Source organism: Hylaeus anthracinus, unplaced genomic scaffold (assembly GCF_026225885.1).
Source record: "Hylaeus anthracinus isolate JK02 unplaced genomic scaffold, UHH_iyHylAnth1.0_haploid 11985, whole genome shotgun sequence".
Taxonomy (NCBI): domain Eukaryota; kingdom Metazoa; phylum Arthropoda; class Insecta; order Hymenoptera; family Colletidae; genus Hylaeus; species Hylaeus anthracinus.
The window spans coordinates 8,396,795-8,413,454 of NW_026534333.1; the positions used below are offsets into that span (position 1 = coordinate 8,396,795).

Here is a 16,660-nt window from a genome sequence, read left to right on the forward strand (position 1 = left end):
TCCTCCTACTCAGAATTCCCTCGACTCAGGACTCCTTCTACTCAGGACTCCTTCTACTCAGAATTCCCTCGGCTCAGGACTCCTTCTACTCACGATTTCCCTCTACTCAGAATTCCCTCGACTCAGGATTCCTTCTACTCAGAATTCCCTCGACTCAGGACTCCTTCTACTCAGAACTCCTTCTACTCAGGATTCCCCTTTACTCTAGACTTCCCTCCACTCTAGACTCCCCTCCTTTCCACTAAGTACTCCCCTCGATTCAGAACTCACCCTCCACTAAGATCTTTCTTTCTCCATGCACAATACATGACCCATTATTTTCTTTCTACTCCGTGTGTATGCGTGTTTGAGAGCGAATGGGACGTCTGACGTAAGGAGTGAGAGAAAGGAAGTACGTGTAAGAGGAACAAAGCCACGTTAAGCTGGTTGCGATTGGTGTGTTGCAGACACGAGGTGCCTGTCACCTCGGAGCCGATCACGGTGATACACATGGACGAGGACGTCGTCGTGGTCAACAAGCCCGCCTCCATTCCTGTAAGTGGTGTACTGCCAGGACTGTACTGCCAAAACGCTTGTCGCCTCGTCTGCTTCCCGACGCGACGATTGTCCGCGCGACGCGATTGTCCGGTAGCTTTCTGCGCCCTGGCCGATTATTTTTGGCCACGAAGGCTCTACCAGCGCAATCGATCCCCGCGTTGCTCTGTTTCTAGCTGGGATACGCGATCGAACCGATTTGCCTGCCGCAATTTCGAAAATTTACCGCTTTGCTCGCTTGAACGCCACTCGATCGACCATTCGCTTGTTTGGCCAATGAACAGCATTCGAACTGCGAAGGATTTGGGAGTTTTTGGAGAAAATGCTTGGGGGATGAATATTCTTGACCTTTAAATAGTTTGTTTCAGAATTGTTGAAAGCACTGCTCGCTTTGAGTCACTTCAAGTCCCTTTGGATTAGGAAGAGTGGAGATCTTGAGAGGAGGGGAAGGGATTAAATGGGATGGGATCTAACTTATAAGTTATTTATAGGGAATTTGAATGTGCAAGAAATTACAAAATACACACAGTATGCAATAATATAAAAAAAATATTGAAATTAAAGTTCATATTATAATATTTGAAGAGTAAAATATATTCTTGTTAAGTTCAATTTTTTTAGGTACATTTGCAAAGATTTTATTTTACAAGATATAAGTTCAAGAAATAATTTGTCAAATTTAATAATTTTACGAACAAGGGGCTTCCAGATGTTAAAAAAGAATACAAAATTAATGGGGTTTACTCAGAATGTGAAACTTTCATTTATAATTGCTATATAAATTATTTTCTATGTAGTGAGAGAATTACGCAAAAAAAAAAAAATGTGGCAGAGCAAGACCATGATCGTCCCCAAAATCGTTTCCGTGTAGGTTCTATTCGCGCTAACTTCTCTTTCTTCCCTTCTCACCTTCTTCTATCTTTTTTCGGTCGATTGCCGGACTGTGTTAAATCTACTGAATACAAACTCCAATTTAAAGTTCTATATTACAACAAATAACCAAGTATTACAGTCGATGGATTTGTGTCAACCGTTAGTTTTCATAATATGCCAAAAAAAATCCCATGGTTCCATTTAAGAATTGGACAAAAGACTTTATTCACCTAAAATGGATAGCCAACAATTATTTGAATTTTCATGTAATTTGATATCATCGAAAACTATACTATACTAAAGGGTTCAACTTGCGTAGGAATTTTATTATATATATATATATATATATATATAAAAAAAAAAATATCGTTGCGTGTTCAATCGTCGTTTAAATCCCTCTGCAAATTTTTCACGTCACTTTCCTTCACACCTTCACCGCGTCACGGTAAGTTTCCGCTGCTCTGGCTAGCAATTAACCGCACGCACGCTTCGCAGGTGTACTTTACTAATTTTTCCTATCTACGTCCTTGTAAAATAATTATTCATATATCTTTGTAATTAGAGGGGTGGGAATGAAACTAATATGTGAATGGAATTTATTCTTTATTATAGTAATTGTCCCTGAAAATTTGGATGAGAACATTGAAGAAGTTTTGAAGGTTGACTGGCTTGGTAGTTTAGTGTTAAGACTGTTCCTTATTATATCCACTACTACTAATTACGTCATTTTGTTTCTTTGTCATTCTTTCTTTTTCTTTCTTTCTGTCCTATTTATTGAATTACACGCATTTTTAAATGTTCACAATTGATGTCTTCTAGATGACTTGTACAGTAAATATACCTAAATAGTTAGTTGAAAAATTGTAGAAGCATTTATCCAAAAGCTTTTCATAAATAATCCTCGAATCAATTGATATAAATAAATAAATACAGATACTCTAATTTCGTATTAACTAGAATGAAAAGAGAAAAAGACTCTTTATCCATAAATATCCGACGCAGGTATAAAACCCCTGGCTCGCGTTGTTCTTCGCAAATGGCCTGTTTCGAGTGATAACAATAACAGAAATGCGGCAAGGTTAACGAGGAGCTCCCTTCGCTGGTAAATCCTTCATAAAAGATCCACGAAGATGATTGGAAATCCAGTAACGATAAATCAACCGTACAATGTTTCGAAACAGAGGTGGTCTCGTTACCTAACTCAGCCCCCAGGTAACTCTACGAGTCTCTTTCTTCGCGATAATCGCGTTATAATTGAAAATTACAGACCGCTAGCTCGCGTAATGGCTGGTGTAAATTACGTCGCGGTTAGATGTGATTATGGACGTGTCGTTCAAAGGGGGTACGATTAAAATTGTTGGGATTCCGCTGGATTCGCATGCGTCGTCGTTAAAGGCATTATCCTCGGTTCGCCAGAGTGGTAAATCAGTGGTAAATCTCTCTGTCAGCCGATGGAAATGTCATCGCGAAGATCGTTAAAGGTTTCGCAACGTGGCACGTGGTTAATGTGAAATTAATTTAGAGACGAATCGTTGCAATACCTACTTTCTAATATTCCAAAGGTTTCGTGCAACGCGTGATAAGATCGACGTGCGTTTTCATGAGAAATTTTGAAGTCGAAGTGGAATTCGTAACTCTTGAAATTTTTGTGCAATTATTAGAGAAACTTGAAATTTCTATTTAAAAAAAGAAAAACAAAATGAGAATATAGATCAGTCTAAAATCGAAAAATATATACAAAAGAGAAAAGAGTATTCTCCCGATGACTCGCTCAAAATAGAACGAAGTAAATGCCTTATTAATATTATTCACACAATCGCAACATTGACGTGTCAGTAATTATTGGACTGCGGATATTCGTGCGTTTATAGCAAACGAAAATGTGAGTAAACCTACGAGGACATGTACAAATGCAAAGATATATGAAATATTAACAATAATATACATATTACACCGTTTAGAAGACATACTTCAATTTAAATTCAATTATTTCTTCTGTATTTGTGAAAATATGAATTTGCATAAACATCCGCAGTCTAGTAATTATTAAGAGACTTCTATGTATAAAATATATAAAATATTGATAAACAACAAAGGATTTCCTACGTGACCTTGATCTTCCATCAAATCCAACTTACGCTATATTAAATGAACAAAGTTTCCCTAATTCGTCACAGAGTTTGACACGTTCAGCAAGAATTTACGAGTATCGCGCGTGGAGTAATGCCAAATGACAACTGCGCGAAACATTGGACGACGCTTAATTACCATTCAGCTGGTTCGGTTAATCCGCGCAAAAACATTTTCCAAGTCCGCAAAATGATCGTTTAATTACACGTGGAACAGTGGTCCGACCAGTTGTATTTTCCCACCCTTTTGTCTCGAACCGGAACGCGTTGAAAAGCGTACATTAGATTTTACGATGCGTCCAATCCCGTCCATTTTCGTAGTCCCTGACGCTCGATGCATTTTACAAATTGAAATTTCATCCTTCCATTCCGTTAATTTTATTCGCCGGCAAATTATTACAATATTTGCCATTGGGAATGAAAGCAAACGATTTAATGGATACGAATAATTATCGCGTTTGGGGAGATTATTATTACTGGACTCTCAAGAGAAAGAGTACTTTTTAATTTGTCAAAATGCCTGAACAGATAATCTGACAACTGGCAGCTTTCACGAGGAGTCGTTTTCATGCCTGGAATAGCTTATCAAAACAAAAAGTAGTTATCAGAATCGGCGAACTGTGCCAGCCACAAACTGAAACGCTACGTAAAGAACATTCAAAGCTCGACTTACCAAACTGCGCGCCCATTAAAATTGAGAATCATGCCGAACTCGAAAGCCTCGACTTCTCAGTAATAAAAGGACTTTAAAAAAAATTAATAATCGCCTTAAAAAATTCACCCTTTCGAGAGGCTTTAATCGCGACAAAAGTCGTTCATTCTGAGAAACAAGGACGAAACGACAGAAGAAGGTGTGCCACATATTCACTTGATTTATAAGTAACTTCAACCGTAGAAAACGAATAACCATATTTTTGTATATAACATTGTAAATGACCTCCTGCTGGTAGCAATTTTTAATTTGCCTGATAAATGAGAACAAGTGATTAAAATTCATTATGCAATAATATATTTGGAAATAAATTGTAAGTTAAAGATCGGAAGTTATTTATGAATCATCCCAACACATAGTGTCCTTAACACCGTTGACTGGCAAGTTGATTCACATCGAAATGTCTACAGGACTAAAATTTTGCCTCGAAACAATTGAAAACTATAGAATCTAACATTTATTGCATTCATTATTTTTGTATTCTCATCAAAATGTACGAATTCTATCCAAATTCGTTTTCATTGATACTTAGCACTTGAAATTAATTGCTTGAAGTTTCTTAACTATAAAAGCTCCGTCACCCATATATGAGCGACGTGACGTTCAACGTGTTAAAGAAAAAGGCCAAACTCGAAGAATATATAAACAAGTAAATATAAAAATGTTCTTCTTTTTAAATTGCACCTCACGTCTTCAAATTCTTTTGTCCTGAGAATTCTTTCTGACTTCTGTCACAAATATTGGCCCTTCCTGCACGTTTATTTGAAACTCGACAGTGATTGGGTCAAGCACGCAGGATGCGAGGAAACGCGAGGCAAGAGGAATAAAAATGGGATTATCCAGGGGATCGAGTGGCTCTTGTTGTCAACCGACTGTCAGCGCGTCTTTACGAGCCGCTACTTCCTGTTTATTATCCCCTTTATTTGCAGTTCACACCTTAAATAGTTCTTGTCGACGTCTGAGGACCTACCAGCGAATCGTTCCTCAAACAAGTCCTTTTATTCCTATGTTACTCGCGAAAAAGCAGACTGCAAGTTTTTATATTCCCGTTAAGGAGTGAAGTGTTCTTACTTTTTACGAGAACGTTTCTGTGTTAACACTTTGGTATCCATAGAAAGACGAGCGTTTGGTGGAAATGTTCAGTGTTCGTTTGTCTTTTGAAATAGTTGTTCGCAGAGGATCTTTTTCTTTTCTACGAGAAAATTAACAAATCTGTCAGACTGATAGAGAAACTGTTTCGCGTTGATTACTTTCCAAGTTAATTTTGTTTTCAAGAAGGGAATTAGGTTCAGAGATTGGCTTGCCTAATGAGAACATATTTATGGTTGTAGTTCGAAGATTTCAGAATTTATCTAATTTTGATAAAAAAGGTCAAAGTGCATGGGCTAATTTGACTGACTTGATAGTTTTGCTGTTAAGAATTCTCTCATGCTGATATTAAGGGGACACAACACTATAACTGTTCGAAAAAGAGGTAGTTTCAGAAATTCTTCATCTTTCAAATTTTCATTAAACATTTTATTAAACGTTTAAGCAAACGAAAATTGTTCTCGTAATGTTATTAAGATGGCGTTACTCGGTTCGACAGCATGTGCAAGTGAGCACCGAACAAAAATATTGGTATTCAGTTGACCACAGGCTCTACCAGAAATCAAAGAATTAAACATTTTTTTAAACGCAATATACCTATGGCTATGACCTAGCAGAATTTTTTCAAAACCTTGAGAAATTATAAAATAGCAGATCTTTAAAAAAATGTCTGGGTATCGTGAAAAAAAATGTTAATTACTTCTTGAAAATAAAAATAAAAAAGAAACGTCTATGAACAGAATGGAACAAAATAGATGTATTTATAACAAAAATTTAGCGTTGTGCCCCTTTAATAAATACATCGTTCAATTAGTACGATCAGCAACCAGAATCCATCCAATGCCATCCGCAACAGACCAAACTATCAAAAAATCCAGAAGACAACTGCGCCGTCCAACTTGGACGAAAAACACCCGCGTCAGGCAGGGATGTTTGACAGCACACGTGGTCCAACAAACCCCAGCGTGGAAATTGCGAGAAGAACTTTCGGGCCGAGCTAATAGGTAATAAAATTCTGGTGGCGACTCTGGAGCCTCGGTATCCCAAATGGCCGGTTGCGCAAACAATTATTAAAGCCTCGTTCAAGCACGAGGGGTGGTTCCCCCTCGTGCTTACTGGTCCGCTAGTTCGTACTCACGGTTTTTCGGGTCGACTGTTCCGGATCAGCCCCTGTGTCCACAGTCAGGCGACCAGGCGAGGACACCAAACATCGGTCCAGCAAACGCTGCGGCCATCGAATCGCTTCCCTTTGTCGGGACCAATCGATTTCTTTTTGTTGTCCCGAATGGCCGGGAGAAATGGGTCGTGTCGTGCAGCCGCCATCGCGTGTACCGAGCGTGTTTGCAGGTGCGTTCCCATGTGTGCACGTGTCGGACGCGTTGGACGGGTCGCGACCATGTCGAACGGTTTGCACGGGACCGCGGTAATATTCTAATGGCACGATAGAATTGCCCCGTGGAGACTGGCTTAAGCTCGGATTTCATACGAGCCGCGCCTTTTAATTTTCAGTAAACCGTGGCTTCCAACGTTTGTAGTCACTTTGGCTGATGAACCGATCGCGTTCTCTACTTTTGGTCGATCCCTTCCTGGAATAAAGCAGTTAAGCCCACTTTCGAAACTTTTTATCGGTTTGGCTGGAATTTTGGCGCGTTGCAGTTTGTTTAGGGAGATTTAAACGTGTCTTGAAGAAGTATTTCACGTTTTAGAAATTATTTAGTCTACTTGTTTGAAGAATCGACAAATAATGTAATGTAAACCGTGGATTTCAGCGTTACTAGCCACTTTGGTTGATAAACATCAATAATGAATAAAACTAGTATTCTGTATAGAACTTCAAAACAAATTCAACAGGACAATTGTAAATTAAAGTTTTTACATGTATAAACAAACGTATCAAATTTCAAAAGTTGCCTCAAGTACTTTGACTGCAAGAAAAATCATGAAAATGGCCTCGAAATTAGTTAAACAAAAGAGTGCCTCGATAAATTTGACAAATTCTGAATGGAAACAGGAAGAAGTTGAAATTTTTTTTTGCTCATTTTCAAACCTATGAAAAATCCCTTCACCACTACAGTTCCTCATTAGCCTCAATTTAAGAAAAAACCAGCAACCTGTACTTTATTTCTGGAAAACTGTAGATTTCTTGCAACATATCGATTGGTAAATTTCCTTTGTAACATGGTAAAGAAATAACTTGGAAAGAAATCTGAAAATAGTAGCGAATAACGATCTCCAGGTAGATGTAGAAGAAGTTCGATCCGAATTTGGAAAGTTAAAGACGATTGACCTAGTAATGGCGCAGAAACGAGTGGAATGCGTCGCACGGAATTGGTCGAACCTCTTGAAAACAGTCTTCGGAAACACGAGAAATCCTTCCCCGCTTCCTTCGCTTTTCCTCTGAAGGGTTTTCAGCCGCGATATCGTCGACAGAAATGGTCTCCTATCGATATCGCAATCTCTTCTAACTCTTCTCATCCGCTACTCTCAACTTTTATTCTGTTTCCACGATAAATAAATCGAGTCAATCTTGGGGATTGCAGGTGCATCCGTGCGGACGGTACAGACACAACACCGTGGTCTTCATCCTGGCGAAAGAGTACAACCTGAAGAAACTCAGGACCATCCACAGGCTGGACAGACTGACCAGCGGCATTCTCCTTTTCGGTAGGACGCCCAAGAAGGCGAGGCAGATGGAGCACCAAATAAGAAACCGACAGGTTCGTTTCGTAACTCCGGTATGCGAGGGAAAACCGATCGTCCTCGATTGGAGTTTCCATCGAAGCTTCAAACGGCGATGACGCGCTTCGAAAATGGAATTAGCGGATCTAGAGTGCGTTTGACGAGATGGAGGAGAGACGCTGTCAGGGAGAAACTGTCGCGAAGCGGTAGAATCAATTTGTAGTTGCACACCTGTCCGTGAAAGTATTAGAAACGTCGATGCTGTACTCCCAAGTCATGTTCAGACCCACAAAACAGCTCTTTACGAACTGGGTCGTGAAATTAACGAACTTAAGAACGTAAGGTGTACTTGTAATTGAAGTTAATTTATCACCGAAAAGGGAGAAATAGAATGATTTCGAAATGTTTTGAAGCGTTTGGTGAAAAGTGTAGGAGGCTTGCTGAAACCAAGTTATCGAGTCACGTTGGCACGTAAAATTTTAAGTACCGTCTTAGATTGAGAATAACATCCCATGTTGTCTCTAGGATCCAATAAAAGCAGCATTATAGATCAATTTTGTCGCTTGAAAACTTAGACGTCATTTAAAAATTATATTTACAATATATTGTAAATTACAAGCTATTTGCATTTCTAAAAACCTCGAATGCTATTAATCCAAATCATAAAAATCTCAACTGCAACTAATCCCAAAATCAAATTCCAGGTTCACAAGCAGTACGTGTGTCGAGTGGAGGGCGAGTTCCCTGAAGAGGAAGTCGTCTGCTCGGAGCCGATCGAGGTGGTGTCTTACAAGATTGGTGTCTGCAAGGTGTCCGAGAAGGGCAAGGACTGCGTGACCAGCTTCAAGCGTCTCAGCTACAACGGCAAGTCGTCGGTGGTGCTGTGCAAGCCTCAAACAGGACGAATGCATCAAATCCGCGTGCATCTTCAATACCTAGGCTACCCAGTGGTGAACGATCCGCTGTACAACCACGTCGTGTTCGGTCCCCAGAAGGGCAAGGGTGGGAACATCGGGAAGACCGACGAGGAGTTAGTCAGAGATCTGATCAGCATCCACAACGCGGAGAACTGGCTGGGCATGGACGGGGATTCGGAGATGAGCCTGTTCAAGCCGAAGCTGGACATGGAGGATCGCGTGCTGAGCAACGACAAGGACGGCTCATCGCCTTCCTCGACGCCAGGCCTCGGGGAGGAGGAGCAGCAACAGCAACAACAGGAACCATCGCAGAAGGTGACCGTGGGCACTCAGACCGGTTCGGAGCCGCCTGATTCCAACTTTACGAACGACAAGATGACGATCGACCCGCACTGCTACGAGTGCAAAGTGAAGTACAGGGACCCGAAGCCCTCCGATCTGGTGATGTATCTGCACGCGTGGCGCTACTGTGGCCCCGGTTGGGAGTACGAGACCCCGCTCCCAGCGTGGGCGGCCAGCGACTGGGCCGAGGAGGACCGATAGTTCCGGTTCAGGAGCCCACCATCGAGCGAACGAGCTGTCATCACCCTTCGTATCCCTTTTTGATATCCTTACCCCGTGCCTTCCATCCGCCAGCGAGCGATCTCGACCATCGTACATGTACCCACCCCTGTGACCAGGTCGCTGGACTCGCGATGAGACCTCGACGCTGGTCCTCGACGAGCGTGTGTCGCGCCAGGTGTCTGCGCCGAATCGAGGTTCCAAGATGCGCGCCAAATGGGATCCTCTCGATAGACCTGTCCTGGATGTGACCGATGGAACAAACATAGGGATCCGATTAAGTCAGTTTTGACTTCAGGGATGTTCTTGAGTACAAACTACCGAATAGATTTACTCACGATTTCAATCTATTGGCTACAGAGAGAAAGCAAGATCAGTCCTGGTTAACGTAAAATACAACACCGTCAGTCTTGTTCCTTGAGAGACTGATCTTTCTTTTTTCTGCAATACTGCTCGCTGTACCTAACACCTGACAAGGTCTTAAAGATCTAACGACTCAAGAGGATCCTTCTAGGCCTGTCCCTGTTGCGTTCGAGAACTATCGACTCGGCAGCCAGCAGGTTTTGTATTTACTCCGACAAGTATTTTTCAAATCGTTCCGTAACCTCGACAGATCCGCTGTGACTGGGTCTGAACAGCTATAATTGCGAGGTATCGAGCTAGAAATGTACGCTTCAACGACTGATTTTGCCCAGGTTCACGCGTTATCGAGGATCCCGACTGTCCCGCATGAAAGATTGAACCAATCAGCCATGTACGAAGCTGGTTCTATAAATGGGTCGGTCGAAAAATCACTGCCACCGAAGCGCACGAGAGAAGATTGATGCAACTGTCAACCACGGGAGCCTAGATGGATCGCGTCGTCCTTATTCTTGATTTATGACACATACAGAGACGAGAAGCAGTAACGCTCCTTTTCATTTCAAAGATTGGGCCTCGAAGACGAAATTCGATACTGAGTTCGAAAGGAAGCGTGCCTACTTGGATGTTAATTTTCTAGTTCTTCTACTCTCTTATGTAACTCATGGTAAAGTTAAGATCAACTGATGAAGTACTGAACTCTGGACACCGCATAAAGAACACCGAAGTTAATTCATCGTCAATGTAGATATAGATACATTCTCAGTTATATAAAATATATTTTCCAGCTACTCTTTCAATCAAGAGCTTTATCGATAGAACTGGTACATTAACCTTGTAATTCGATAATAAATTGTCTGACCCTTCTTATACGTATGCGTTAGAAGCCAACGAAAGCAAATAAAATGACCCACATTAAGTTACATCTATCTTCGACCATCGCGAACGATCAGCTTTCCAGCTATCAACTTCGTCTCTCGTCGATTCGACCGATTCAGTGTTCGCCCAACGAACGTCACGAACCGAACCGAACTAGCAACCGTTCACGATGAACCGACCATTTCAACATCTCACGAAGTTCGACTGATCTATCGGATCCTATTGCGTGTTCATTCGTAACCAGAGAGCAGAGCGTTATACCAAACGAAGGTGTAATCGTCGTCAACTGGCGTAAAGTAATCATCCTCGAGAACCGCGCAGGCAAAGGGGGCTGACGTAGGAAACTGCAATAGAAACGCGTCTATTTTTATGGCTGATTATATATATATGTATATATATATATACATACATACATACATACATACATACATACGTACATACATACATACATACACATACACATATACAGGAAACTAAAATAGTGGCGCAGGTCCAGCGGCAGAGGTCTCCTACGATAAGCGTGATTTGCCAGAGGATAGCCAACGGTCATGCCAAAGAGCGAGCGCGTCCAGCGAGAGAGAGAGAGAGAGAGAGAGAGAGAGAGAGAGCGCTTCACTTCAATCATATCGTGTACGTGTACCTTGTTCCAGCGCGTCCGAACGGCCGCGGCGTAGCGGCAAGGACTTGCAACAAGTACAATCGAACCGAGTGAAATAACGAAGATTAACATCATTATTTTGCTACGAGTCACGTTCGTTTCCTCTAGCGGGGTTATACATAAGGTTTTATCGTGTGCCGGTTTGTCCGTGACCGGGGGATCTGTAGTCCAACTGAAGGAAGAATCTGCTTGGGAGACTGTCCATCGCTTGTCCTGATAGAGAAAACTCTTCTCACACTCTGTAGAGAGGTCTGTGATGCCTATGGTTGACACAAAATCAGTTAGTTGCTCAGTCACCGAGTCATCCTCAATGAACCATCGCAGTGCTCTTAACTGTGTGTTTGGAGAGGGATGTTTCAATCTCTGACTCCAGAGGTGGTCAATTCTATCTTGGGCACTGTAGTCTAAATAAAATAAACTACCTGTTAAAGTGTCATCTCCACTATAAGACCTGAGCTAGCCAAATGATTAACTATTAAGCGATCCTCTTCATGATGTATGGAGAGTCAAATGGTAGTATGATAGGGATGACCCCTTGGGGACCTTGAGCGACCAATTGAGCTTGACTCGACTGTAGTGTTAAACCATAATATTAAATCTAACTAAACGCTATTTATTTAATCGCTAGTTTGCGAATACAAAACAGATCCTATTGTTAGGACTTTGAATATGGCTGGTGCGAAATAATTTGTAATTAAAATTTGTACATTGAGCTGTCTAGGATAGACAATATCATCGATCAAGTGACTTCTTTCTTCGACTGCAGATCCCTTTACTTGGTGACAATACGTCACATAGTGGGTCAAAGATGTCGCCACTCGAACGATGTCTGTGTTCGCGTACTGCAATAACTCTCGCCTTCTCTGTAACGTATCGTGTAAAATTTTTCGCTAAATCAACCTTGTCACCTGGTCTTTGGGTCGCTGTGCACAAGGTGCGCACCAGTCTCTCGTGGCGATTTTGTTGAATACGATCGTTTGGTTGTACCGTGTAAGCAAATGGTGAGATTGATGGTGACCAGCGAGATTGCGTAAAGGGAACAAAAATCTCCTTTTATATGAATGCTTTGTAATAATCGCGAAACCTGAATAAAGAGTAAAAACTAAGGCACGTTAATCGAATGATGAGAGATGCTCGAAGTTATGTGTATACGTTTCCCGTTGCCCCTCGCGATAATTGAGAGCAAAATGCGAACACAGAGAGACGGAGAAAGATTTTTAGGTATATAGAGGTAGGAGGGAGATAATGTAACAACGGACCTATCATAAAAGACAGTGTGTGCGCTTACTAACTCACCGGAATACCTTGTCGGGAGCACAAGTTATTCCGAATGTAATGGCTAGCTTAATTTTATTTAAGTAAACTAACTTGATATTGACAACAAAAAATCACACAAAAAAAAAACAGAAAAAACAGAAGAGGAACGGAACTCTAAAAGACAGTCCCGATCAAAATGACGACGGAGAGAAAAATCATGGATCTGTGAATCGAGCGAGCGCTTTTGTATGTATATACATATATATATATTTGTATTGTATACGATATACATATATATTGTATACACACATTGTACCGTATCCGAGCGACATTATTATCTGTACCGTAGTCAGCGGAACGTTAGAGCTAGAGAATTTTTTCTTGTATAATGGACGAATAAATGCAAAGTATCGTTCGGTATATGCCCTGCCCTTTTTATCCCCACATCGTCGCTCCAATCCTTGAATAGCAATTAATTAAAAATTACAAGTGTACAAAAAATAAATCGCCTAACTTATCCACCCCATTTTTGTTAAACGTGTATTTATATATTTTGTTGTTATTATAAATGATAAATGTGGGTCAGAAGTTTTTCTTAAGATGGCAATATCAACTTTTGATATCGCCCTATGTAGTTTTTTCTCTATCATTTAGCAGTCGCCGTGGGAAGTAGTTTTTACGGAGCGCGCACACATGACAAAATTTCATTTTTCTATCTGATTTATTCGCTGAACCTGCAATATTTAACCAGGGTCCGGCGCAATTACATAGGATACGTTACTACATCGCGCATGAATTCGCATATGTACACTGAAAATAAATACAAAATCTTACAAGGCTTATAGAGTCCGCACTTTCATCCTTTCGCACGTTCGACGTATAATAAATGTGGAAAATTCAGTTTGTCTAGTCTCTACCTTTAATATTTTAATTGGAAACGGCTTGTTTGCGCCCCTTAATGCGCGCTTCTATTTCCGGTCTGAAATGCCTGATCAGACCCTGTACCGGCCACGCAGCACCATCCGCCAAGGCGCAGATAGTGTGCAGTTCAATTTGTTTGGTCAGCTCCCACAGCATGTCTATCTCGTGCTGCTCAGCTTCTCCCTCACCGAACCTGAAAAGAACATATTTTCAGTATTCTTTTCGCTCGTGTATGTTTCAAAAACGGCTTAAACTTACCTTTTGAGGATTTTGAACATCCAACTGATTCCTTCGCGGCACGGGGTACACTGTCCGCAGGATTCGTGTTTGTAAAAGCTGATCAAACGCGTGATGGCCTTAATGATGTCCGTTTGCTTATTCATTACGATCACAGCTGCTGTGCCAAAGGAGGTTTGCACCCTCACGAGGTCATCGAAGTCTAACAATACTGTATCGCAGACGCTGTAAAGTTATCGAAGCGATTAAAAATTTTTATATATATATTTATTTTATCTAGCTAGAAAAGTTTACTTTTGTACCTTTTGGGAATGACAGGAGTAGAAGATCCACCAGGGATTACACCCATCAAATTATCCCATCCACCAATTACTCCTCCGGCATGCCTTTCTATCAGTTCTTTCAAAGGTATGGACATTTCTTCCTCCACAGTGCACGGATTGTTCACATGTCCCGATATGTTGAATAATTTCGTGCCGTGATTACGCGGACGACCGAATGATGCAAACCACGTTCCGCCTCGTCGACAAATGGTCTATACATACAAATTTTAATTTTAGAAATGAAACTCCGTCTATGCTCATGTTTCTCAACACTACTAAATACATACAGGAGCCACAGCAACTGTCTCCACATTAGTAACAGTGGTAGGGCATCCAAACAATCCAACATCAGCTGGAAAAGGTGGTTTCAGTCTAGGCTTTCCTTGCTTTCCCTCAATGGATTCGATAAGAGCTGTCTCCTCTCCACAAATGTATGCTCCAGCTCCACGTTGTACAAAGATATCAAAATCATAACCAGAACCACAGGCATTCTTTCCAATCAGACCAGCTTGATAAGCCTCTGCTATTGCCACTTGCATGTTAGATGCTTCATTGTAAAATTCACCACGAATGTAGATGTAAGCAGCACAAGCTCCCATAGCACGACCAGCGATGAGACAACCCTCCACCAACTTATGGGGGTCATGTCGAAGGATTTCTCGATCCTTGCAGGTACCAGGTTCTCCTTCATCTCCATTGATTACCAAATACTTTGGCCTGCCATCAGATGGCTTGTTCATGAAAGACCATTTCATGCCAGATGGAAAACCAGCACCTCCGCGACCTCTCAGACCGGAGACCTTGATTTCATTGATGATCCAGTCTGCACCCTTATCCAAAATTTCTTTAGTTTTATACCAGTCCCCCCTCTGCATAGCACCCTTCAACCTCCAATCATGTCTGCCGTACAAGTTCGTAAAGATACGATCCTGGTCAGCCAGAGGCCCACCCCTTTTCTGCAAATGGTACCAGAATGAATCTAAAATGTGTCACGACATCACGTAACGCGTGAAACTTAAAGAAACATCAGGCAAACGTACCTTTCCTTCTGGTGCGGCATCGGCAAGTGTTCTCTGTTGCTGGTTGCTTAAAGTCGCTCCAAGGAGACCTTAAAAATGAACGAATCCCTTTAATTACATAACCTTGTCTCAGTTGCACCACAAATCGATGAAATTTCATTCGAGTATCCAAACAACAAAACATCGCTCTTCCCCGTGGCACAGTTTACTTCGAACGTTTCGACCACTTTTTACAAGATAGAAACAAAGCAACGTCAAAACTCACCCAATTGTCTCCTCGGGATTTGCAAACAACGCACTATGGCACCAGCCATCTTGCCGTATGCGCACTTTCTGAAGTTTGCTGCTACTACCGTAACTATATTTATTGCAAATAAAGGTAAAAAGTACTAGACAAACGAAAAGCACAGAAAAACGAGCCGAGCTTTACTCGGCTCGAATAATCGGACCGAGCTCGGAAAAAGCGAGCCGCTCGGTTCGAAAGCTAGTCATTTAATTCGAAAGCGACCAGCTCGGAAAAAACGAGCAATCCGAAAGAATGGAACAGTTCGAACGTACTCTAGAGCATTTTTAAGCCAATGCGAGTAACTAATTTTTCACATATCATATACACATTTTTTACCTTTTTTTGCATATTCATATCATTTTATTGAAATTTTATTGTTGCGCCATCTCTCAGCGAACCGCCTAAGCTTATCGTGAAAGTGTAGTGTAGCTTCCACCTCGCGCTGCTAGATGTCGCCACCGACATGAAATTATTCAAAAAATAAATTTTCTACTTTTCTATGCATATAAATGTAATTTTACATCATAATTATCATAATACATCGTGTAATTGTTGATTTGTACACTAATAATTGACTGATATCATTTCCGTTGAATGTATAGTAATCAACGCAATATTAAAAATGTTTAACACGTAAAGATGTGAAATATATTATACATGTACGATATATATTTGCTAAGTTACATATTTAATATTGATCTATCAAAGCCACACGTATAAATACATATAAGAATGAATTAACTTTCAGGATCGATAACGTGTCCGGTAAACAACGGTATAACGTCCGCTTCCTTATTTTCCGTTTTGTAGATACAGCTATAGATAAATGGGTGATCGATCCTCATATACGGAACTGGTTCTTCATTAAAAACAAGAGCACTTCCCACTGCAAATTCTACAACTAAAACAAATTCGACACAGCACTTTTGGATTAAGCAGTATAAATTTCTTTCTGTAACGTTATAACAATTCATAACTATCTTATATAATAAAGAAAAATTTACAACGTATGTACTTCCATTCACGCATAGTACATAAAATTGGTAATCTAAATGAAATTACGTAACCATTAGGTAATTTGTTCAGTGACACTATTATTAATAAATATCTGATAATATTTGATAGATTTTTAATCGGGACTGGGTACGACAATCGTCTCAGCGCATAGCGAGCTGACAAACTATACAGGGTGTCCCAAAACTCGGGGAGGAGCCGGAAATGGGGGG

General features: G+C 41.0%; 2 protein-coding genes and 1 pseudogene across 6 annotated transcripts in view; 1 reads left to right on the forward strand and 2 right to left on the reverse strand.

Moving 5' to 3' along the window:
* Positions 1-10,730, forward strand: part of LOC128886877 (pseudouridylate synthase RPUSD2-like) — a 198,214-nt gene extending 187,484 nt beyond the window's left edge. For all 4 annotated transcript variants that reach the window (XM_054142090.1, XM_054142086.1, XM_054142087.1 and 1 more), the window contains 3 exons: positions 447-534; positions 7,878-8,054; positions 8,721-10,730. In XM_054142090.1, the coding sequence (XP_053998065.1) occupies positions 447-534; positions 7,878-8,054; positions 8,721-9,476 (1,021 nt within the window). In that variant the 3' untranslated portion in view covers positions 9,477-10,730. The remainder of the gene's footprint in view (positions 1-446; positions 535-7,877; positions 8,055-8,720) is intronic.
* Positions 10,731-13,350: 2,620 nt separating this feature from the next.
* On the reverse strand, positions 13,351-15,564 carry LOC128886878 (NADH dehydrogenase [ubiquinone] flavoprotein 1, mitochondrial). 2 transcript variants are annotated; one of them, XM_054142092.1, is made up of 7 exons: positions 15,414-15,564; positions 15,170-15,237; positions 14,417-15,085; positions 14,109-14,341; positions 13,828-14,031; positions 13,566-13,762; positions 13,351-13,458 (listed from the first exon to the last, which is right to left on the reverse strand). In XM_054142092.1, exons 1-6 carry the CDS (start codon positions 15,460-15,462, stop codon positions 13,576-13,578), a joined length of 1,410 nt encoding a protein of 469 aa, XP_053998067.1. In that variant the 5' UTR covers positions 15,463-15,564; the 3' UTR covers positions 13,351-13,458; positions 13,566-13,575. The 2 variants fall into 2 exon arrangements, with proteins under 2 accessions (XP_053998067.1, XP_053998066.1); XM_054142091.1 differs by having other exon boundaries at positions 13,351-13,762; positions 15,414-15,563.
* Positions 15,565-16,081: 517 nt separating this feature from the next.
* LOC128886880 (alaserpin-like) overlaps positions 16,082-16,660 on the reverse strand; it is a 4,648-nt pseudogene continuing 4,069 nt past the window's right edge.